This window comes from Aythya fuligula, chromosome 25 (assembly GCF_009819795.1).
Source record: "Aythya fuligula isolate bAytFul2 chromosome 25, bAytFul2.pri, whole genome shotgun sequence".
In the NCBI taxonomy this organism is placed as follows: Eukaryota; Metazoa; Chordata; class Aves; order Anseriformes; family Anatidae; genus Aythya; species Aythya fuligula.
This window is the reverse complement of record NC_045583.1, coordinates 6,141,628-6,165,281: the sequence shown is the minus strand read 5'-3', so window position 1 is coordinate 6,165,281 and position 23,654 is coordinate 6,141,628. Positions and strand designations below refer to the sequence as shown.

The 23,654-nt window shown below is 54.9% G+C and overlaps 1 protein-coding gene across 3 annotated transcripts; it reads right to left on the bottom strand.

The window, feature by feature from the left end:
• Positions 1 to 588: 588 nt before the first annotated feature.
• AHCYL1 (adenosylhomocysteinase like 1) lies at positions 589 to 22,996 on the bottom strand. Of its 3 annotated transcripts, none has more exons than XM_032203284.1 (17): positions 22,836 to 22,996; positions 9,959 to 10,070; positions 9,186 to 9,329; positions 8,240 to 8,340; positions 7,876 to 7,978; positions 7,536 to 7,630; positions 6,562 to 6,668; positions 6,363 to 6,479; positions 6,106 to 6,169; positions 4,625 to 4,713; positions 3,961 to 4,031; positions 3,487 to 3,581; positions 3,312 to 3,410; positions 2,673 to 2,741; positions 1,365 to 1,443; positions 814 to 934; positions 589 to 690 (listed from the first exon to the last, which is right to left on the bottom strand). In XM_032203284.1, the coding sequence occupies exons 1-17, from the start codon at positions 22,941 to 22,943 to the stop codon at positions 684 to 686; spliced, it is 1,581 nt and encodes a 526-aa protein (XP_032059175.1). In that variant the 5' UTR covers positions 22,944 to 22,996; the 3' UTR covers positions 589 to 683. The 3 variants fall into 3 exon arrangements, with proteins under 3 accessions (XP_032059175.1, XP_032059176.1, XP_032059177.1); XM_032203285.1 differs by lacking the exon at positions 22,836 to 22,996 and adding an exon at positions 22,228 to 22,365; XM_032203286.1 differs by lacking the exon at positions 22,836 to 22,996 and adding an exon at positions 21,240 to 21,355.
• Between the last annotated feature and the right edge of the window lie 658 nt (positions 22,997 to 23,654).

Genomic DNA, 23,654 nt, shown 5'->3' with positions numbered 1-23,654 from the left:
GTGAGTGACCCCCATCCAAATTCAGATTAGCACCCTGGAACAGTGAACTCCCCGTACCCAGCCAGCCAAACCCAGGCCAGCAGCCACCTCCGCACACGGACCCTGGCCGGGTGGGGACAGTCACCTATTCACGAGGTGGCCAGCAGGCGCCACTCTGCTCCCAAGCAGAGCTAGGAGCATAGATCTAGCAGCTAAAACTGGGCTCTTTAAGGCAATTTAGAAGTTGCAGATAATCCACACAAAGAAAGAAAATGTAAGATAATGTAGAACAGCATCTCCATATCTGCAGATATCCTGGACAAGACTAACATGGGCTGGAAAGGTCAAAAAAAAAAAAAAAAAAAAAAAACAACCACCACTGCAGGAATTAATTGCCCTTCACACAACAGGAAAGGGAACCAGGGCTGGGAGCCACCAGCGGCTTCAGCCACATCAAAGCAGGAAGCAAATCCCAGGTTGTCTGCCAAGATCAGACAGAGATGTGGTCACATAAAAGGGTGAAAACTCAAGAGGAAAAAAAAAAAAAAAAAAAAAAAAAGGTGACCTTAAAATCACACTGATAAAAGTAAAAACAGGTTTCTTTGTTGGTTTAAAAAAAAAAAAAAAGTAGGTCAAAAAAATGATTTTTAAAAATAATCTCTCATGTTGCCTTGTGTGGTCTGGTCCTTCATAGGTATGGTCCATCAGTATCTAGAAGAGAAGGGAGGTGACAGTGAGGCCATGAGCACTTGGGGACACAGCTCCCATCTGCAGAGGGGTCACAGAGCTCCCAGTGGAAAGCGATGTCCCCAGCAACATCCAGCCAGCACTGACCTGTAGTAGTTGGGTTTGAAAGGCCCGTTTTTGTTGAGTCCCAGGTATTTTGCCTGATCATCCGTCAGTTCCGTCAGGTGGGCATCAAACGAAGGCAGGTGCAAGCTGGCAACGTACTCGTCTGGGAAGGAGAGGGAAGTGAACTCATCACACCACAGCAGGGCAGGGGAACACACAGTGGTCTAGTTGGGCTGTCCTTGCCATTTAGTACCGCTAATTCACCATCAGGCAACCCAGTGGCAGAGCTGAGCCCAAGCCCTGGTGCCGAGGAGGGCAGGATGTGCACCAAAAGGCACATGAAAGCCTCCAAGCAGGAAGGCTTCAGGATGAGGGACACCTGACACACCACAGAGCATTAAAGAAAATAAAGAGGACAAGGTGCAAGTGTTTCAAGATTGCTGCTGCTTCCCTGAACTCATCCTCTAGCTGGAAGATTTGTCCCACCCAGATCTGAATTTCTCCTTATATCCAAAACTGCTGCCCCCCATCAGTCAGGGGACAAGTCAGTGCATAAAGCAGCTCTGGACACAGCAAGCAGTTTCTTCACTCACCCATCTTCTTCGGCAGCAGGTACACGTCCTGCTTGTAGCGGCCCTCGGGAGCATTGTAAAGCTCAATCAGAGCCAGAGCCTGCAGAGATCACAGGGGACAGACCGGGGACAGTCAGGGACAGCCACCAGCCAGGCAGCACTGAACACCTGCAACTAGCACAAAGCTCCCAGCAGTCGAGATCAGGTTTGGAAGCCTGAGAGAGGGGAGTGACCATTTCCAAAATGCCCTGAAGGAGGTACTTCTACCCAAAGGTGAATCCCTGTCCAGGTTCCAGGATCCCACCACCACCAGGGGAGGACCAGAGAGGTCAGAGATGAGGTGCCACCCAGCCTGTTTGCAGCACAGGGCTTAATGCCCAAGGGAAATCCAGAACACAAGGATGAAGGAAAGGGGAGCAGCTATAACTCCCTTAAACCGTAAGGCTGCTGCATCACTTGAAAATAAAGGAATTGCTCATTTTAAGCTGGCAGCATTGCTCCAAAAACCACAGCCTCTCCTTTGACAGAAATAAAACTGCATCTTCCTGAGGGCCAGTTCATGCAGCTGAGAATGAGGTCCAAAACACAGCCCCTGTCCCCACCACTTTACACAGACAAGTGTGAGGAAAAGAAGATTCCCCACAATTAGCATGATCCCCTTGATCGCAGCGGTGATTTTTGCCCAGACGTTGGTCCCCCCCTTGTGTTTGCAGCCCCACAATTTCCTCCCACCACTTGCAGAATAAAGGCTGTGCTGTCCTCGGCTGCCTGCGGCACCATGCTGCTCATGTGGCCAGCGCTGAGCACAGATCACAGAGCAGAGCCAAATTCAATCATCGTTTTCTTTGGAAAGGTGGAGTCAGGGCAAACTGCAGGATACAAGCCATGTCCGCCCAGCTGAGACGGTGATGATGCTCAAAAGCGTTTAACCACTGACTCCCAGATCTCCAAGAGTCACTCCAGTTATGTGTTTTTGTTGTTGTCATACAGAAAGCAGAACTCCAAAGACAAAACAAAGCCTTGCTTAGAAGTAAGCTTAAACCTGTGCTCAGGGAGCTCTCCAGTTGCTTATGGTACAACAGGAACTTTGCCAGAACAGAGCGTGACTCATTTAAAAGTTATCTCCCAGCTGTAACCAAAGCAGTAAGTTCACGCCATCATTAGCCACATTCCAGCCAAGAGGTGGTGCCTACCACATCTGTGGTGCCAGCACAACCCCAAGCACTGCGGGTTCCCAGCTTCTTCCAAACCGCCCCCACCCCAAGGCTCTTACAAGACCCTCAGGGCACACGCCACCGCTCACACCCCTCAGCCCCACAGTGTACAGACCTGAGTGGTGGCTGTGATGGAGAGGACAAAGGTGGGAACCGTGGAGCAACTCAAGTTGAGAAGACGGCCCTAGGAGACAGCAGAAGGGTGCCGAGAGCTGAACTTGCCTCCAAGGCAAATTGAATCACCTGAGATATGATTCACCTCTACCCTCTCCCTGGGCCAGGGGACAACCACAGGGCAATAATTCAAGGGCCATGCACATGACCAGGCTGCCCAGACTCTGTCTTAGTTTCCACCCTACCCCTCAGATTTGGTGCAGGGAGATTTTGCAGTCCCTAAAAACGGAGCCCCTCCTAGTGCCAGTAGAGCTTGAGAGGCAAGAGGAGACACCCAGCCAGTTTGCTGCGTGGGAAACCTTGTCAAAGCCAGATGCAGACGGTGTTTGGCTCTCAGAAATGGCTCCTGGCTCAAAAGAATGAACCAGATACTCTATGGCTGCATGTGGTACACAATACTTCCCTTACCTCAAGAAAAAATAAAATAAAATCAAGTAACCCTTTCCTGCGCTCTGAACCTCCTCCTAGGTTCCAAGGATCCCAGCACCTTTCTATCTGGTTAAGACTGTTTCAAACTCTGACCCGCCTGGAAATCACTGCAGATGCCCAAAGCAATGTGGCAGCACAGCTCTCAGCGCACCTCGGCCAGCAGCACCACCCGCTTCCCATCCGGCCAGATGACGTGGTCCACTTGTGAGCGCACCCGCTCCCAGGTCAGCTCAGGGGTCCGCAGGCTGGTCTGCAGGGGCAGGAGGAAGAGGCTGGAGTCACTGTGGGAGGACCACAGGGCGGACACAGCCAGTAGGCACACTCACCACATCGATTTCCGTGTTGGAGTGGCCCATGTTGCACACAATGCAGCTGTTTTTCATCCGATCCAGGTGTTCTCTGGTCACAACATTCTTGTTTCCTGTGGCAGGGCACAGATGAACCCAAGGCAAGGGCAATATAAACTCTCAAATTTCTCCTTCCCTGCACTTGGGTCTGAGAAGCCCAGCTTGAGACAACATCAACTGGACATCAACCAGGACAAGCACCCTCCTGGCTGGCCACAGAAAAACATTTCCTCATCCCAGGGGCTGGGGAAGAGCACAATCAAACAGCAAACTGGGGGTTAAGAGAAAAAACTCTCCCCACAGAGTAGCTATTGCTGGTGTAGAATCAGCAACATGTGGCAACAAACTGTCCTCCACTCCAAACAGCCCCAGAGCCCTTGAGACACCGGCTTGGGAACAACTGCTCCTTCCCAGCCTGCTTCAAGGGTCACCCAGGACCTTCTCCATCCCTACCTGTGCAGGTGATGACAACGTCGACCTGACGGATTACTTCACTCAGCTTCACCACACGAAACCCATCCATGCTGGCAAAAAAAGAGATTGGAACCACGATGAGGAGGAGAAGCCTGGTCCCCCTCTGCCTTAGGCCAGAAGGGGTCTCAGTGCTATCACACACAGAATTGTAGGGGTTGGAAGGGACCTCATGAGATCATCGGGTCCAATCCCCCTGCCAAAACAGGTTCCCTACAGCAGGTTGCCCAGTTAGGTGTCCAGACACTGATGGAGCAGCCCTGAATCACTCACGACAGCAGCCAGGCTACCTTTCCACACCCCCAGAGATGCCAGATGCAAGAGGAAGGGCTGTGCAAAGGATCCGGCATGAAACCTGCTCTCACAAATGCTGTAAGAGCTGGAGGATGTATGAAACACTCAGTCAGCCCTGCAGGAACCCTTAAGCAGTCTTCCCAAGCCAGCTAGGCAGGTGCCTAGCAGCTGATATCCCACCACTGAACCAGTCCTGAAAACACCCCAGTACTTCCCCATCACACCCCAAAAAGATGTACACTCCCCGAGATCAGCCACAGATTCTCCTGTCTCTGTTTAGCCTCTGTCAGACTTCAAAGGAGGCCAGAGAGCAGAAGGAAGAGGTGCTCACAAGCTACGTTTAACATCTCACCAGGCTTGGAGAGCACAGATGGGGTCAATCTCCGTGACGTAGACGATTGCTCCCAGGGCTTTCAGAGCAGCACAGCATCCCTTGCCGACCTGCAGAGGCAAAGCACCGGCATGAAGCCAAATGCAGGACACACTGAGTGCAGAAATCCCTTCCCCAAAACAGCCAGAGTACATCCCAGGCTGGGCAACACTACAGCTGCCCTTCTGCCTAATGCCAGGAGCAGCTCAGCAAGGCAGAAGCCCCATTTGCTGGGTACCATGTGCCCAGCTCCCTGTTCGTGGACACCTGTCCCCCAGCACAGCCACCAGGAGCTTCTAAAACCACCCCACTCCCAGTCAGCAGAGCATGGATTAGTGTGTACTTCCCGCAGTTGCCCCTAAACCAAAGGGCTTTGACATTCAGAGCTGTTCTGCACTGATGGGGGGGACAAATCCTGCTTCCCATGCTTCCCACATCAGCATGTGGGAGAGCAGAGCTCCTTTTAAAGCATCTCCAACTCTAGCCCTCTCTGTCCACTACAGAATTACACAGGACATCCCAGCAAAACCCTGGTCTCCGTGCCACTTACCCACACGAACAGCTGGCTAGTCTCCGCATGCCCATGCTCAGCCCTGTTTTTGGGCCAGCTCAGTGCTGTAAGGAACGTCTCCAGAGACACCCTCACTTATCACCCAGCTCCAACCTCACTTACTGAAAATAGCCAGGAAGGACAAACTGGGACTCCAACCCACATCCAAAGGGAAAACCGTTGAGGGTGGAAAGGCTCCCTTGATGTGCAGAAATCCAGTAAAACTCAGGACAGGCCCCAGAGATGACAACTCCCAGCACAAAACACAGCTAGAGAAGCACACAGCACCACAGAGGGCCTGGGCAAGAGCCAGTGCAACCTCTTGGTCAAGCAGAGCTGGGTTCCACTGGTGTCTAAATAAATTAGTAAGCATGTTCCTGTCGGGAAGAGCATTTGCAGCTACTGCCAGGCCTTTGCAGCGCAGGAAGATAAACACCCACACAGACAGCGCACAGATGGAGGGAAGGTGTCAGCTCCTGGCTCCGTGCTCTGCCAGGGCAGAATCATTTACAAGTTTGCGGTACGATTCCCCCCTGCCAGAACGTTATCGACCAGCAAGATGCAGCCCGCCCCTCCACCTCCTCTGTCACAGGCAGAGTGACAGCCAGGCTGGATGCTGAACTTGGTCCAGGGATAGCAGATGGGTGCACCCATGGGGTAGTTATAATTCAGGCCAGCGCTCCCAGCAGCCGTCATATTTACAGCCCAGCTAATCTACAGGCAAGCTGGGAAATCTGATGCTTGTTCTCCAGCCTCCCAGTAGGCTCTAGCATGATTTCCCCCATAATGGCTCACCCGATCTGATCTCCTATATCAAGCAAAGGTGAGTGGCCTTTGAGCAGGGAAGGAGCAGGAGACAGCCTGGGGGAAGGATAGCTGGGCAGGAGGCTGACTCACAGCTTATGAAACTCACCTCCCCATAGCCACAAACCACCACTTGCTTCCCTCCAAACATCACATCTGTGGTCCTCTTCAGGCTGGGGGACAGAGAGAGACCTGTGTTGGGATTAGTCAGGCGCACACCGCTGACAGCAAGGAGCCCCAGAACCAAATCCTGCAAACACACAGTGAGGGCGAAGCAGCAAAGAGCGCAGTCTCCACTCAAGAGCAACCAGAGCCAAATCCACCATTAAGAGTTGAAGTGGGGATGGGGAAAAGAGATGGACTCACCCATCCAGGATGGATTCCCGGCAGCAATACAGGTTGTCAAATTTCTGTTTGGTGACAGAGTCATTCACGTTCATGGCTGGGACACAGAGCTTCCCAGCCTTGGAGAGCTGGTACAGCCTGGAAGAGGACAGAGCCAGGTCAGAGCAGAAAGCAGCAATTGGATAAGAGATCTTCAGATCAGCCTTCCCAAACCTCCTACCTGTGAACACCAGTCACGCTCTCCTCCACGATCCCTCGAATCTTCTTGAATATGTTGGGGTACTTCTTATAAACCCAATGGGTCAGGTCCCCACCATCATCCAGAATCTACAGAACAGGCAAGTAAGAGCATGGGGCAGTCAGTCTTTCCACTGGGAACAGCACTTTCAGGAGACAGGATGGGGATAGAGATGGAAAGGATCTCCAGGCACTGATGGAAGGCTATTTGGGCCTGGGGACTGGCTGTTTGAAGACTGGGGACCAGGACTACCAGATTCTCCTAGATGCCAGTGATTCAGGGTCTCCTCTGGAAGGGAGGATTTCTTACCCACTGTGTGGAGCTGATGAACCCTAGCAGGGTTTTCTGCCCCTGCTATTGTTCTGCAGCCTGGAAACATGACCACAGACAGCACTAACTAAACAGTCTGAGATTAGAAGGAAGATACAACATTCGTGCTCCAAAAGCAAACAGCCAAGAGGAAAGGCTACAGGAGCTGTCACAGCCCTGTGCCACATGCTCTCGCATGACTAGTCATCACAGACCCCAAGCCAAGGCAGCAAGTGGCATCACTGGCTCTCAGCAAGGGAAAGGTCTCCCTCAAAGACCCCTGCAGATGGGATCTGTGTCAAGACAGCAGCAGCTGGGGCAGCTCCCATGGGGCTGCCCCTTTGGGGAAAGAGGTCCTGTGATTTCTCAGCTCATTGGCAGCTGTGACAGGAGATGCTCCCATGCCATTGGGCTATACAACTCTGGACACTGCCTCCACAGCTCCCATAACCCTCACGGTGGCCCCCAGCCCAGCTCCAGCTGCCGTTCTGCAGGACGCTCGCTTTAGCAGGGTCTCGAAGGCATTTGCAACACCAGCAGGTGCCAAGGCAGCCCCAGCACGCTCCTAGGAACAGCCCCAGGAAGGGAAGGGTGAGGAGTCCCCAGTGACCGCTCCACAGAGGAAGGGCTGGAAGAAGGCTCATTACCATGTTGGCCTGCCAGCCTTCTACGTTAACACAGCGGTCAATGCACCACCAGAAGTCATCCTCTGACTCCCCTTTCCAGGCAAACACAGCAACACCTAGAAGGAGAAAGAGGAGTATCCTTGGCACCCGCTGAGTTTGGCAGAGCTCTCTTCTGCTTGGCCAGCTTGGGAAAGCCACAGACAGGAGGGCCACGCAGGGATCAAATCCCAGCCCACACCAACAGCAGACCTGCTTATCCCTCCCTAAAAGATATTTGGTCCAACCCTTTCCTAGAACAAGGCCACAGAGCCAGGAGAGGGACTGGAAGGGACTCTGCTCACCCAGGCTCAGCTGTACTCACCTGCTTCTGCCAAGGCGGCCGCCACCTCGTTCTGGGTGGAATAGATGTTACAGGCAGACCAGCGGCACTGCGCTCCCAGCGCACACAGGGTCTCGATCAGCACCTGCGAGACAGCGGGGTGAGCCACAGCACCAGCACAGCCCGAGCACAGCCTTGTGCTATGGGCAGCCAGGAACTGACCAAGGACCGGCTTCAGCAAACATCGCCCTGGGAAAATGTAGGCAGCAGAACCTCTCTGAGAGGTTACCAGAAAAGTGAAGGTGCCTCCACCAATTCCTCCAGGATAGGAGACTTCAGAGACTTTCCTCTCCAGGGAAAAGCTTGTCTCTCCCACCCCAGATGCCCCCAAAAAGCAGCCACTCACCGCAGTCTGTGCTGTAATGTGTGTACAGCCTACAATTTTAGCTCCAGCCAAAGGCTTCTCCCCTTGAGCTCGCTTCCTGAGTGAAATCAGAGCAGACATATCTGCAAAAGGAAAAGAGGGGTTTTAATGATGGCTTACTCTGGAGGACTTCCTTTCTGCCAGACCTGCTCCCCTCTCAGTGGTCTCACAGGACACATCCATCCCCACAGTTCTTCCTGTAGTTGTCATACAGCCAGTGAGAAAACTCCCCATCCCCGGTCTGACTGCTCTGTCCAAACTGGGATCAAGACACAATCATCACCCATCATTTGACAGAGCCATTCAGGACACAGCATCCTCCCAGCTACATAACAAAGAGCAGGCACTGCCCATGGCAGGTAACCAATATGCCCCAGCTACGGAGTCACCAGTCTTGCAGCAGAATTACACCGAGGAAAAGCACATAAAGACATAAACAGTGCTGCCACATCTCAAAAGAGCTGCTCTAAATGTGCCTGTATTGTCTTCCCCTTCTCTGGCTTTGTAGCATGTGTCTAAAAGGAGCCTGAAAGCAAAGTTACCCAATCAGCCCTGCGGGAAATGGTAACTCGGCTTCCCGCAAGCCCCAAGGGAGGGGGTTGGGGCAGTCAGTTTTAGTGTCTCTGAAGGCGTTGCAAGATCCTTGCCCACTGAGGTTTCCCATCCAGAGCCACTAGGACATTAAACCCTACAAGAGCCCTCGCTGTCATTAGAAGATGGATGCAACACGTTGTTAATGCTTGCTACTGCGTCTAGCTCTTCTCCACATCATCTGCTGATTTGGGGGTGGGGGTGGGAGACAGTGCAGTCAAGCTATCCAAGGCCATAATGAGAATTTTGGGAATCACCTCGTCTCAGTTCCTGCCCTCAGTGGGCATAGGACCCGGCCACAAGCCCCACAAACCCCTCACATCCCACACTCCCTTACCCTGCTCGGCGATCTCAATCTCCCGGCGTCCAAACTCTGCCTGCTTGATGTTCTTCACACAGAAATTGCTGCTGCCTTTGGAGTTGGTTTGCTGCTTCTCACGGGGGGACACCTCATCATCAGAGCTGTCTGTGTAGGAGGCAGCTAAAGCCAACAGAGGAGCACACGTCACCCCAGGGACCCTTTTCCAACCCACCCTTTGGGCAGGTTTCTGTTCTGTTTTGCTTTCCGGCTTTCATGCACACACATGCCAATGGCTCTAACTACAAATTTCACAAGGAAAGCCAATGCCCATAGAGATTTTGCACTCTCATTCTCTAAAATAACCCAGAGCTAAGTGATGCACTGAAGTTTAACTATGAGAGTGAATAAGGCTGGTTCACCAAAATACAAACCTCTCAAAGGCAGGTAAGTTAAAACCCAGCTTTGTGGAATATGGATGAAGTCCACATAGCCAGAGAGGAGGCAATCAAATAGCATAATCCCTTCCCCAACATCTTCTGCAGGCTGGATTTCTAGATTTCTACAAAACCCAGCGCTCAACACGTAGGGAAGGAAAAAAAAAAAAAAAAAGCTTTTGCTAGAGAAAGACCAAGAGAAAAGGAAAGGAAAAAAAAAAAATCAATGTCTGAACTTCAGAAAGCCTGAGAAAGCCTCCACATCTGAGTACCACCCAGCAGCATGGAGCATCCCAACACCTGGTACAAGCAGCATGTGGCCCTGACACCAGACCTAGGAGACAGCTGCGCAGGCACGAGGAGCCCAGAACCTACCAGAGCTGTAGCTGTCTGTGGAAGACTGTGAGATGGAACGGGACAGGGACCGGCGGCCAGTCTTGGTCGGGAACTTGCTGAACTCCTGCATGTCATCTGCAAACTGGATTTGCTGAGATAGGCAAAGGAAGAGAAGTTCTAAGTCAGCAGGTGCTCCTCATGGCATGCCATCATCCAGGCTATATGAGCCCAGGGCTCCCTTCAGTCCACCCTGACTGCTCTAGACACAGAAATGAGCAGTACCAAATGGATCAAGGAACAGATCTGTGGCTATGAACAGATGCCCAAAATTGAACCTCCTCAGCCCAGTCAGCTCTGCCACCGGAAGGTTAAAGCCAATTTGACGCCTAACACCTGAAGTTAACAAAAAAAAAACAAAAAAAAAAAAACAAAAGGCACTCAGCAGGCCTGGAAACATCCCCTTCAGCCCTTCTCTGACTCACAACACTCCTCCAGGAAAGGTCTGACTGCCCACACAACACAAGTACTGTGCAACCCTCCAGACATGCACTGGGCAGGCAGAGGTCCCCACGCAGCTCAGAGGAGCCCAGGCTCCAGCAGCCCCTGCCCGAATCGGGTCCACCTGGTCCTGCCTGAAAATGCAGCAGCGGCAAGAAAGCTGGGGTGGTCCTGTTAGAAAAGTAGATCCCTGGTGCTTCTGGGCTCCTTCTCAGGAGCAGGGCATCCCGCAGGTTAAAAACATGGCACATTCTTCCAAAAGCAACACTAAAAGCAGGGGGAAAACCTAACGAGAGAACATTTCAACAAAAAGCAGTTGACATTGCATTGACTTTCAATCTCCTGTGTGTTACAGATGTTTCCATTGTAAAAGAAGTCCTAAATCAGCCACCCTTCCTTCCTAGCTCAGCCAGAGGCAACTCGAGGCTCCAGCACCTACAGCTGGCTCATCAAAGCAGTGGAAAAACAGCCCCAAACTGCTCTGCTGCTGCTGACATGTCGTCTGATCAGGCAGCAAAAGCCCTATTGCTGCTTCTGCAAGAGAAAGACAGCAGAGATTAAAGGGAATTAGGAATAGAGGCTGATGCCCACCCCCCAGGCATGCTGCCAGGCAGGAGACCCCCACCCTGCTGACCAAGACCCCCAGCATGGTCTCTTCCCTCTGATCATGTTGCTGCAGGATTTAATTTTGCCACTTAACAGGGATGAAACATCATCACAGGGAGTGGGATTAACAAAGCATCCCTACGGACCCAGGAGACCTCGAGAAGAGTCCTGAAGAGATCAAGATGATGGAAAGAGACAAGCCACAGTGGCCTCAAGGAGGGGTTTTCCATGTCACAATAACCCCAAAAGCTCCCCAAAAGCTTTGATGCGGCAAACAGTCTTCATGGGGAGAAGAATGAAGCCATTTAGTTGAGACCATCTGTCCCAGAAAGGAAGAATCTGCAGAGCCTGAGACGGGGCGGCTGCTGTGCTGTTACGGCTATTTGGGCTGTAAAATGGAGACAGCTTCTGGAGAAAGGCAGCTGAGGAGCCAAAAGCAGCATTGGTATTCTGCTCAGGAGGGGAAGCAGGGACGCGAAGCCCACTGCACAGTCCAAGCTAGCAGGAGGGTACGCGGGTGAAGGACACAAACCCAGCATCTCCTCCAAAGACAGGCTGAAGACACCCTTTCCGCAGGCCAAGTCCCTCAGCGCTCCCAGGCAAGCATCCCAGGCATTTCTGTGGGTGCTGCTGCTAAAAGGTTTTCAGCCAGCAACTCTGCACTGGGTACATAACAGCCTGGCATCTGCTGCCCAGACCAGCCTTCCCAGCAGACGCCGTGTGATTCAGACACAAATTGCATGAATTTGCATTAGTGGAAGGAAAAAGAATGCTAAATGGAATTTGCAGGTTTGTTTTTGCAATCCTTTTAGGCTGCTCAGCACAGAGGGAGGAACCTGAGGGCATCCTAGCTGCAGGATGCCAGGAGATAAGAGGTACGGGAACGCTTCCAGCAAGTGGCGTCAGGCAGGTAGCAGCAGTGTCCTCGGGGCTGGAGCTGTTGTGCAGGTCCCCAACCAAGGAATGGCATTGCTGGACTCCGTTCCAACGTCTGTCGCTTGGGTCAATCTTCCACCAGAGAGCCGGAGAAAGGCCTGCGTCAACTCTGCATCGGCAAATTGCTGGTGGGCATTTCCAGGGTGAAAACAGAGCAGCAACATCAGCACAGCAAGATTTCCACCCTGTCCTCCCCAACTCTTCCTCTGGCAGCTCATCAAACCAGAGGGTGTAAACATGCCCCATAAAACAGCTGCTGGCATTAAAACAGCTTAAAGTGTTAGCTGAGGAATTTTCTCCATCTCAGAAAAACATTTCCAGGAAAGGTGTGAACCTAGGAGGTAAAAGAAACAAACCAACAGATAACCCAGGCTTCACTGCTGCAGCCCAGGTCACAGACACACATCTGTCCCTGCTTACAGCATCCACGACATCGGACCCCCAGGCCGGGGCACAGCATCTGTGTGGCCTGGATGGCTTCTTGGAGGAAAGCACATTTGGGCCATGATGGGAAGGAGGTGGGGCTGGACATGGAAGTGCTCTGCCCGTGCTGCCACGACAGGCGAGCTCTACCTGCCACCGCATCCCGCCGTCCCCTCCAGACTCTGGTCCCTCCTTAGGGATTGGCCGCGGACGCTGAGCCAGCTCCAGGGCACAGACCCACTCTGGGGGAAGCACGCAGTTCTGGAACCAGTCAGAATCCAGGGAAGAATAAAAATCACTGCTAAGGAAACCAAGCGCCGAATTAACCACAGTAATCCCTGCCGTGGCTTTACCAGGGCTCATCTCAACTCTGCAGCTTAACAAAATCTGCCCTGTCTAAAATTATCACCAAACATCGCAAGCAGCTCCCAAATCTAAGGCACCATTTGCACCTCAGACCTCCTCCAAACCCAGCAAATTAACGCAGCCTCGGCAACCTGCCGAGAGGCAGACGAGGGGGGACAGCAGGCACTGTGGCCAGGCGAAGCGCGTTACCTTCCACGTGCCAGACTCTCTAGCTGCATTAAAGCAAAGGAGAAAATCTCGTAATCCCGTGGATGTCCCAGGAGTTTGAACGAATGGCCGGGGGCTGCGGAGGCAGCCGCACAACGCCGGGCTGGCAGGGGCAGGAGGGGAGCAGGAGCGAGGGGCTCCATGCCTGGCTGCAGGGGGCACGCTCACAAACCGCGTCCCAGCCTCCATCCTGCTGGAAGCGGCTTTTCCAGCCGGGTGGAGCACAATGGTTGAGAGCAAGGAAAATATTTTTCGGCCCAGCAATTCACGACCAAGGAGACAAAGCAACAGAGCACTGATTTCTCTGCACAGTACGCCCCAGAACAGAGCCCGTGTGTTTTCCACGGCAGGTCAGCATCGCTTCCCCACTCGGGCTGGGCAGCAGGAGACAGGAACGGGGTCCCAATGGGCACCAAGCCCTGCACCAAGCTCCTCGCTTGGTACAGCAGGGTTTCAGGGAGAAGCCCTGTAGGATCTGACACCAGCTGGCCAAATCTGAGCCCAGCAGTGCTGAATGCTGCCGGCTCTCAGTCACCCCCGCCAAGGCTGAAGTACATTTTCTCCCCTTGCAAAACCTGGCACATCCGCACCCATCCCCACGCCGACCGACGACTTCCAACAGCGGCCACTTGTTTTCAGGGGCAGGGACCCCTCCGGCTTGGTTGTGCCTTGCACAGCCTTGGGCGGTGGAAGGAGAACGTGGGTTTGAAAAGGCATCAACCAGCTCCAGGCCAGGCGCTGACCTGGTTCTCCCAGGCACGGGCTCCACAGGGAACAGACACATGCTGGGGAGCGGCGCCAGGCTCCCCCCATACCCCAGGGAAGGGAGCCACCGGGTTTACCCCTTTTTTTCCCCTCTCCTTACAGACAAGGTGAGCGATGGTGCAGCCACACTGGGACAGGAAGGTGCCCTTGCAGGCACTTCTGCCCTGCAGGAACACAATGGGGACAAGAACAGGCTCTGAGCTCCAAACATGATGAGAAAGCAGCAAACCACCTAAAACCACTTACACTCAGCTACTGCTAAGGCACACAGACTTTATCAGCAGCTTTTTGAGTTCTGAAGGCTTGGAGATGGGAAGCTTCAAACACCCAGGCTACTGCTGAGGGTTCGTTGTCTGCAGAAAGTCCATTCCCCCAGCACGGTTTCCCCCAGGGAAGCCACAACTGTTTTCTCATGCAGAGCCGAGTCCTGCCGTGCTGGTGAGCTTGGACATTTCTAAACAGCAATTGTTTAAATTCACTTATTTTCAGAAGCAAGTCATCACGTTCAGTCAATGCAGCAGGAAGAAAGGGAAAAAGCACCCCAGGGGCTGATGTCTCTTCAGCTACACAGCAGCCAACAGGGAGAGGAGGGAAAAAAAAAAAAAAAACAGCTTGAGGCTTTTCTTCTTTTCTAGGTCAATAAGAAGAGCAGAGCAGCAGGTTTGCCTGGGCCACCTCCCCAGAGAGGGGACGGCACTCTTCTGGGCTCCGCTCCTGCAACCACAGGGTCTGGAGAGGACCAAAATGTCCTAATGGGGAGCAAACAGCCCTCCCCGAAGTGACCCGCAGCCTCCTGCCACAATCGCTGGCAGCAGCCCCGAGCAAGCAGCGCTGCCGCTGTCCTCAGACCCACTCTGCCCTACTTGCAGGCTGGGTTAGCCCAGCCCCGTTCCCGTGGCCTCCCAAAGGGCAGTAGCATCTAGACGAGGGGCATGGACCCACTGTGGGCTGGCCGCAGCCCCCCGCACGCAGGGGACACGGATCCTGCTCAGGACCCAACGGGACACACATGGTTTTGTGGTAGAAACCGTTAAGGCAGCTACAGGTGTTTTCAGGTTCCTACCCTGTAAGGGTTATCCAGCCCCAGGGGGCATTTCTAGTCTGCAGCATCCTGCAAGGACTGACGGAAAGAGGAAAAAATCAGGCACTTGGATGGGGACGTCAGAGCCAGCAAGCAGCTTCCACCTCGACCTCTCACCATCCCTTGCCCCAAACCTCCAGCAAGTGGAGGCTTTCAGAAGGGCTTCAGAGGTGCATCTGGCTCCACGATTCGTACCAGCAGCCCATTTCACCTCCTCCCAGCTCTGGCCAAGCGAGCCAGCGCAAGGCTAGCAGACAAGGGACGGCACGAGTTCGCAGGAGGCTGTGGCCAAGCTCATGGCACAACCCGACTGCCAGCTCCAATCAGTTTGGCAGCAAGAGGCACCCAGCCAGAGCAGGAGGCAGGGCAGACCCAGACAGCAGGTGCGTTAGCAGTGCCCAGGGCTTCAGCCATCATTGCCTGCTGCCCACACACAGCCAGCCAGGGACACGGGAGAGAACAGCCCAGCATCAACATCAGCATCTTCCGAACCTCCCCACACCTGGAAGAGCACCAAGGGAGAGCAAGCAGGGGCACGGCACGGGCTACAGGCATGATGTCCATGAGCAGGACCTGCTTCAGCTCCAGGCACGGCCTCCACAACCAGAGGACTTCACCTGCAACTCCTCGGGGACATGACAGCTCCCCAGCTCAAACCTTAGAGGGCATCTCAAAGGGCTTCAGTGCGCTGACACCAAGAGCTGCTGGGCAGATTCACCACCCAAGGGTGCCACTCGACTTTGCAGACCCAAGTGGGATCATCGCCACGTTCAGTGCCACTCCAATCTGTGCCTTTGGCACCAGGAGGGCTCACGGGGCAGGTTTTTCTACTGGCAAGGCAGAGCCAACTCCCTGAGCAGGAACCGCAGCCAGGCCTCTGTCTGGAAACCTTCACACCGTTCCCGACAAGGAAATAAAGGGCACTGAGGTCCTGGCAAAGTAAACCAGCCAAGCCCTAATACCAGCCTCCATCCGTCACTGGCAGATGAGGGATGGCTGGGTAAAGCACTGGGAAGAAAAAAAAAGTTTCCATGAGTACAAGAGGAAAATTAAGAACTTTCACACGAGACCCAGTGCTCGGTAGAAAAGAAACACCAGGAACAAAATGGGTCCATTCCAAAGGTTAATAGGCTGGAAACCGCCACAAGATTTCAGCCATCACGGGAATCACTGTGACTGCTAGTTAAGGGAAAAATAAACAGAACACAGGATTAAATAAAGTAAATGCGATTTTAAGTGTCCAACTGTTAAAGAGTAACTGGGAGTAATTGCTGCCTTATAAACACCTTGAGGTCAAAGGTGTGCTCCCTCCAGCAGGAGCCAGGAGCTCTCCCCCAGCAGATAAGGCACCTGGTCCTTGGACTCCAGGAATCGAGGCAAAGGATCGCTCCCGCTGTAACGCGGAGGGATAGCACAGGTCAGATACCCACAATCTTTAAGGGCAGTGAACGCCCATGGTGTTTCAGAGGTTAACCCTAGAAAACCAGCATGGTGCAGCGTGGGGCTGTGGCTACCCGGGCAGGAAAGCATCACCTTCCACAGTGCAAAAAGCAATCAGCTCTGCTTGCTGGGTCAGCTAATTAGCTCACACAGCAGAGATAGCAAGGGATGCAGAGGACAGATAAGGCTTGGAAACAGTGAAAGCACACCCTGGGAGAAGTCTTCAACGGGCTTCTCGCTCAGAGCTGGCTGTGGGGTGTAAAGACATCACAGCCTTACCGCCTAGCAGCACATCTGCAGCAACGCCCCAGCTGTGCCCCTGTGGCAAACCACAGGTACAGGCAGTAAGGTCATTGGTATTAACTGGAGACCCCCTGCTGGGTTAAGTCATCCACAGGGGCTGGCAGGCAGATGGAGGACTACCAGCCCCAAGGGGGTGTCTGGCCACTTTAGAGCTTGAAGGCCACAGAAACTTGTTTGTGTAACAGTAATTAACTCTGATTTTTGAATTAAATCAAACTCGTCTACAGTCACAGCTGGACAAGACCACGGGAACATGAGGAAGCGCTGAGTCCAGCCCCACTGCACAGGCCAGAGCAAGGGTTAGCCACAGCCAGCAGCCAAACACAAGAAAACCCCAAACCTCTCCCTAACCCTAAGGCATCATCACGTGTGCTTGGGGAGCAAACCAGCCTGTTCAGCCCTGGTTCCCTGCACAGTGAGTGTCCCATCTGCCCCCGTTTCTTCCCCAGAACTGGCCTGCTGAGTCCCAGTATTTCAAGACCTTTTTTGCTCTTTCAAGAGATGAATATGGCAAACACCACCCCACCTTGACTCCAGCCACACTTAAAAGGTGTTCCATCCCGGTGCCTTGGCTCTAGAGAAAAATGCCTGGCAGGATCAGCATCAAAACAGACGCGGCCCGTTTGCAGCACATCTCACCAAGTCGGGAAATAGCCATGCAGATGGAAATGTAACAACAAGCTCTTCCATTTCCTCGTGTTCCCTGCCCTGGCCAACTGCCCACCGGCCCCTCGCAATGGTATTTCCATGGATGCGTCACCTACAGCTGCCTCTCACTCACACGGACTCTTTCAGCCTTAGAGAAGTCCTGTGTTTTGCTGCATCTGGTTGGAGGGGCTGCAAGGCAGGAGAGGAACACCAGGCTTCAGCGCAGGCAGTTTGCTGCTCAGGGCTCGCTACCAGGACGGACGCACGTCACCCTCCCGGACACCAACCCACCATGCCAGGGCAGAGACAACAGCCTCCTGCAAACAGGATTCATTCCATTAAGTTAAAGGCTGCAGGAGGGCTAAGAAGTGAACTGGCTCTCCTTGAGGGGACAGCAAGTGCAGAGAGTATTTGTAGAAGGAACCGAAACGTACGGAGACACAGGCTGCACTGCCTGCAGGAGGCAGACAGCTCCAAGCCAGATGTTTTCACTCCAGAAGTTGCCCAGGTTCCACACAAGCCTCTCCCCATGGTGCAAAACTGTAATATTCAGGGCTCCCTGCAGGGAGGTGAAGGAGAAGAGAGAAAACAGCAGGCACAGGTTGATCCTCACACCGCAGGCCATCAGGAAGTTTCAGCGAGGCAAAGCCCCGAGGAGACTCCTTTCCACGCCGCCTACCTTCCCTCTCCCTGCAGAGGCTGCAAGGAGCCGTTCCCTGCGCCCGCACCCCGCTCGTAAACCAGCATCCACCCAAAGCCTGGCCCGCAAAGCCGAGCAGCACCCGCGGGCCCTGCCAGCGGGCTCCAGGAGCAGGCAAGGAGCAGCCAAGGAGCAGCCGTCCCCCCTGCCGAGGGCTGGGGAGCCTCACCCGCATTACAACGCGCCCTGATTGACTTGCGGGAACATCATGTCCTCGGCCACCAAAGTTCTTTGGCTGTCACCAACCTGAAGTAAACAGATTCTGCAGCAGCAATAAGCTCGTTACCAAGGCCACCGTATTGATCCCCGAGTGTAATTAAAATTCAGAGTTCAAGCAGCCCAACGCGACAGGGCAACCAGGGTGGCCTCCCAAAGGCACGAACGGCTCCAGCTCCCACCTCCCGCCCCGGTCCTCAACCACCTCGCTCCGCGGGACTCCAAGAGCCCCCCCCAGCAGCCCCCAGCCACTGTCCCCACGCTCATTGGGAAGGGGAGGCCGCGTGCTGCTGTAGCCCTGGTGCAAGGTCCTCTGCGGTCTGCGCCCCACGGGAGCGGCAGGGGCTCAGGGCCAGCCGCCTCCACCGTCACCACGACCTGCTGGGTGGACGCGGGTCAGAGCCCCCAGATAAGCAGCCCCAGTCCAAGGGCTGAGCAGAAAGCGCAGCAAAGCCCTCTGCAAACAGCAGCACTGCCCGCAGGAAACTGCTGATGATAAAAGGCCCGGCCAGATACGAGCAAATCTCTTTGACTAAGCACTGCTCAAACACCTGGGACAAGGAACGTGCTGGCTCCTGGGAGGAACAATCTGGGCAGGGTCCTCAGCTCACAGCCCTGTGCTGAGCCGGCTGCTTATCTGCAAGGGCACCTCCAGGCTGGCCTCAAGGAGCTGCTTTCCAGAGCAAGACCCCAGGCCCAGCAGGGAGCACGAGAGCAGGCTCCGGCATCTGCGCAGCAAAAAAGGATGAGGTCCCAAAGAAAGTACCGGCGCAGGCAAGCCCTTCCACAAGGCAACTGCACATTTGGGGTGAGGCCAAAGGAAAGCAGCACCCTCCTGCCGCCAGCAGGCTTCCCAGGGTCCAGAGGGAAGGGAAGGAGGCTCCCAGAGGGGCCAGGAGACTCAGTGCCATTCAGGCACACTGCCCCGACGCCTGCACCATCAACGGACAGGAGCTGCTTTTGGATGGTGCTGCGAAGGGACATGCACCTCCTTTTCCACCTCCAGCAGCGCGGAAACAACCCACCTCATGTGCTGAAGGAGGGGGAGAACAGATGAGCAAAACTTGTCTGTTTTCACAGAATCACAGACGCTTTTTGAGATGCTTCAGGTGCTTCACCCTGACACATCACTTTGAAGATGGTTTGTGTCAGAGCCCAGGAAGTCTCCCTTCTTCCTGCTCTTCAGTTCAATATTAATTAATTAAGCACTTTCTGACCCTGCAGAAGTGCTGGGTCACAAGCAGAGGCCTCCTTTACATACATCACTGAGACTCTCCAAAAAGTCAGGGCGATGAAAAGGACATACATGTAAAGAGCAACTTCTATCAGAAATAATTAAAGATTCTGTCATTTAATAAAGCACCACCGGTGACCTGCCTGCTGCCAGCCCTGAACAACCGCCAAGTAAATCACCTCAGTTCCTAACACCCACGTGGCTTGCACTCGCCAGGGATCCAGCCAGATCAGCCCCAAGCCCTCTAACCCAGCGTGTTCACTGCCTCCCTACACCCTGAAAAAGGCCAGATCCACCGCAGGGGTCTCTGCAGAGCAGCAGCCCTCCAGCAGCATCCCAGTCTTGGCATCTAGATGGGAAGGAAAACCTGCTGGGAGAAGGTGATGAGAAACCAAAAGATGGTTTGGGCAAGGAAGCAAACACAATCAAGCACACCACGTCTGGTTAAACAGCCAGCAAAGGAGGTGGTGGCCAGAGCCATGGACAAGCTCACAAAGGCAGACAAAGATTTACAAGCTGTCAGTCTAAGGGATGAAATTAAAGAGGAAAAACAAGTGACTCCAGGAGCAGTGTCAGTGCACACAAGGGCAGCCCTATCCCCCCTGCACACCGAGGGGGAAGGCGAATTTGTGAGCACCTGGCCCCGGCAGGACAACAGGGACCAGAGACAAGTCAGGACCGGCAGAAAACCCAGCCTCGGGAAGGGGCTGCGCAGAAAGCAGCAAACCGCAGCAAGGTCAGGCAGAGCTCAACAGCAGGAGAGCAGCCCCGCAGGCGACCTCAAAAAGCCACAGCAGAGAGGATGCTCGGGGGACAGCCGTCGGCCCTGCCAGGGGACTGCAGGCACCGGCAGCTCCGTCCCCTGCTCCCACCGCCTGCCACCCCCGCGCGGCTCCGGCTCAGCACCACTGCAAAGCTGCGGCGCTGTGCGTTAGCATCCCCTGCCGCGCAGCCTCCGCAGGACTCCTCCGGCACCAGCATCCGCAGGGACACCACACCGACCCCAGCGGGCCAGCAACGGGCTCGCCGGCTGCTCGGGGTGCAGGGCTGCCGTGCGGCTCTCACCTCCCCGAGGGCAAGTCCGAGGCCGCAGCCCATTTCACGCTCCAGCTGCATGAATAAGCAGACCTGTCTGCAGAGAGGGACAGCGTCTGTCTGTCTGTCCGCCAGCACCCGCCTGTGAAGGAGCGGGCTGCACAGGAGGGAGGCACGCAAAGGGCACGCAGCCTGTGTGGGCACCCGAGCCCGCGCAACAAGGACACGGCATGGATCAGCTGAAGACACGAACAGGGACAGGGCTTACAGAGCCATCCCCTGCTCTGCCACCAGTCCCCAAGGACGGCGCCACGTCCCCCAGGCTCAAGGGCACCCACAGCGCAGCACGGCCAGGAGTTTAAGGCTCTGCCGAGCAGCTGATGCAGACTGGAAAAGAAACCGCTGCCAAGGGCACCTGTGGGTCCCCAGGGTGGAGAAGAGCAGATGCCCAGGCACACACGGAGCTTTGGAAGAGCACACCCTACCCTTCAGCTCTCCTTCACCCCCATGCCCGTTTTCACTTAACCTGGGCAAGACACAAGCCTCAGTGTCCCCAGAATCCCCCTGCAACATCAAGGCACACATTGAAAAAAGTACAAGGCTGAACATCACTCACCTCTGCCTTTAAACCACTCCCCACCAAGGAACCGCCTCACTCTGACCAAAGCTGGTGTTATCTTGCTGACAGACCAATTTCCCATAAACAGTAGCAAAAAAGGAGTTTCAGTGGAGCCAGGCAACCCCAGATCTTGGAGGAAAACCAGACGCATTTCTGCATAAAGGCTATAGCTCTGTTCACCTCTACTGCTGCGGCTCCAACTTAAATCCAGAGTTGATCATATTTAATCTTTTAATCTCTTACCTCCTGCTGTTTCACTTTTTCACCTTAAACAACTCAATGACAAGAGGGGAAAAAATACGTCAGCAATCCTCTGCGTGTGCTGCGCTGCTCGGGCTCGTGCCAGTGCCCGGGGCAGCGTTACCAAAGGCAAGGGAGACGCAGACTGCACAGCATCTATGGGGCCAACGCAGCTCCAGCTGCACCCGAGATCCTCCCCTCAGGCCAAGAGGGGCCTCAAGCTGGGGACGGCAACGTGGGCAGGCTCACACCAGCCCTCCCGCTGCACGCTGGCACTGCCCAAACACCAGAACAAGCCAAAGCCCCTCTTTGAAAATCCCTTCAGCAGCAGGTCATGCAGAGGAGACCGAGCCTGTGCTCGGCTTGGCCATAGTCCCACCCTCCCCCCCCACCTCCAAGCATCTGATGCGAGCTGCAGCCCCAAGCTCAAGGAGCCCAAAAACCTGGAGGCCACGCACGACATCCCCCACCTTTACGCAGGTGAATCACCTCTCAGCCCTCTTTTTCGCAGGCCACACTGAGAACTGCAATAAGCAGCTTTGACTTGCATTAAAACTGGAAGGCATTGTAATGGTTTAATTGCGATCCTGCTCTGAAGGCATCTGAAAACGCCTTGAGCTGGAGGCAGTCAGTGCCTTATCTCAGGAGGGCAATTCTCCCGTCCCGTCCTTTTATCCTTCTGCCAACGCCTTCACCATTACCGAGCTCTATTTGCAGGAACTAGCCAGGCAAGGAGAACAGTGGCCCGAAGCATTCTGTTCCTTGACCTCAGCTGCATCGCACGATCCCCAAGATCTCGCTGCCTGCTGATGTTATCAGCCTCCACTGCCTCGTGTTGCTCAGGGCGCCTTTCATATCAGCACCCAGCTGGGAGAGGCCGCAGCAACCGCAGAGCCGGACGGGTGCTCTTCACACCGTGCAAGGAGCCTGCGTGTACAGCAGCAAATTCAAGGAAATAAAACTGCCCCACACCCCCCAGGAACAAGCAAACCTCGTCTCTCAGGATGCTGGGATGGTCCCCCCCTAGGCACACGGGGCATTTCTTTTTCCTGCACGTCTTTTGGCCCTGCGGGATGCTTCAGGATTCACAGACTGCTCTTCCTCCCAGCTCAGCTGGCCACAGCCGCACGCTGGTAACTTCCCAGCCTCATGGAAGACAACAGCAACAAAAAGGAAAAAACAACCCCTGAGCTCGAGCCGTGCTGGGCCCCCCCTGCAGGAGGCAGATCCCAGCTCCACGTTCCTCCGCTCCTTCCTCCGGGCTCCGTCCTCAGCCCGGATACAGCGCGCCGGGCACGGGGCAGCCTCCAGCTGCCGGTCCCGGCCCCAGCCCGGGCAGGCAGCGCTGCCTCCGCCGCAGCAGCGGCCGCGACCCCCCCGCAGGGCCGTGCCGCGGGGACCGGGCGCCTCCGGGGCCGCCTCCGGCCCTCAGCCCCGCGGGGACCTCGTGCCCCGGCTGCGCGGCCCCGCGCGGCGCCGAGCACCTCGCGGCCAGCACCGGGCCGCCGGCGGCGCGGCCCCGAGGCCCCCCCGGCAGCCCCCGGTGGCCGTGCCGGGAGAACCCCCCCGGGCTGCGCCCCGCGGTGCCGGTGCCGGTACCTTCTTGGGCGCCTTGGTGACGGTGGCCATGAAGGAGAACTTCTCGGCGTCCTCCGCCTCCTTGGCCTGCTTCGCCTCCTCGCCGCCGGCGGGCTCCGGTACCGACATCCTGCGGCGGGGCGGGGCCGGGCACGGGGGCGGGGCGCGGGGCGCGATCCCGCGGCGGAGGCTCCGGTGCCGGCGCTGCGGCGGGGACTGCGAGCGCCGCGCTCGGCACCGGGGGCTGCCACGCCGTGACGTCGGCGCGCGCTGACGTCAGCGCGCACCCGCCGGGCACGCGAGGCCGCGCGCGGCGAGGAGCGGGAGCGGGAGCGGCGCGGGAGCGCCCCCTGGCGGCGGCGGCGGGGAGCGGAGGGAGAGCGAACCGCGGCACGAAGAGAAAGGGCGGGGGGCGGGGGGAGCCTGGGGGGGGCGGGACGGGACGGCGGGACAGGAACGGGGACAGCGAGAGTAACGCACGGAGACTGTGACGGTAACGGTGAGAGTACAGGAAAGGAACAGCGAAAATAACAAAAATACAATAAGATACAACAAAAAGAGAAAGAAAAAATACAATAAAAACATCAACAATAATAATGAAATTACGACAAAAAGAATAAAAAGATAGAAGAGAAATAATAAAAATAATAATAAAAAGATAAATACAGAAATAGAAATAATAGAAATAGAAATAATGGAAGTAACACAAATAATAATAGAAATAACACAAATTAAAAAAAAAATAGAAATAAAAATAAAAAATAAAAAATAAAGAAGTAAATCACAAGAGGGGGAAATAGCTTAAGTACATAAATAAACCACCAGAAAAAGCCACAGGGG

Bases quoted from the DNA above. Each gene is read 5' to 3' on its own strand.
- AHCYL1 (XM_032203284.1), bottom strand. From the start codon at position 22,943: ATGTCGGTACCGGAGCCCGCCGGCGGCGAGGAGGCGAAGCAGGCCAAG. The intron at 6,170-6,362 runs GTGAGTCCATCT...TCTGTCCCCCAG, and splicing joins CGGGAATCCATCCTGGATGG to CCTGAAGAGGACCACAGATG. The intron at 4,714-6,105 runs GTGAGTTTCATA...TTGCCTCTGCAG, and splicing joins TGGTTTGTGGCTATGGGGAG to GTCGGCAAGGGATGCTGTGC.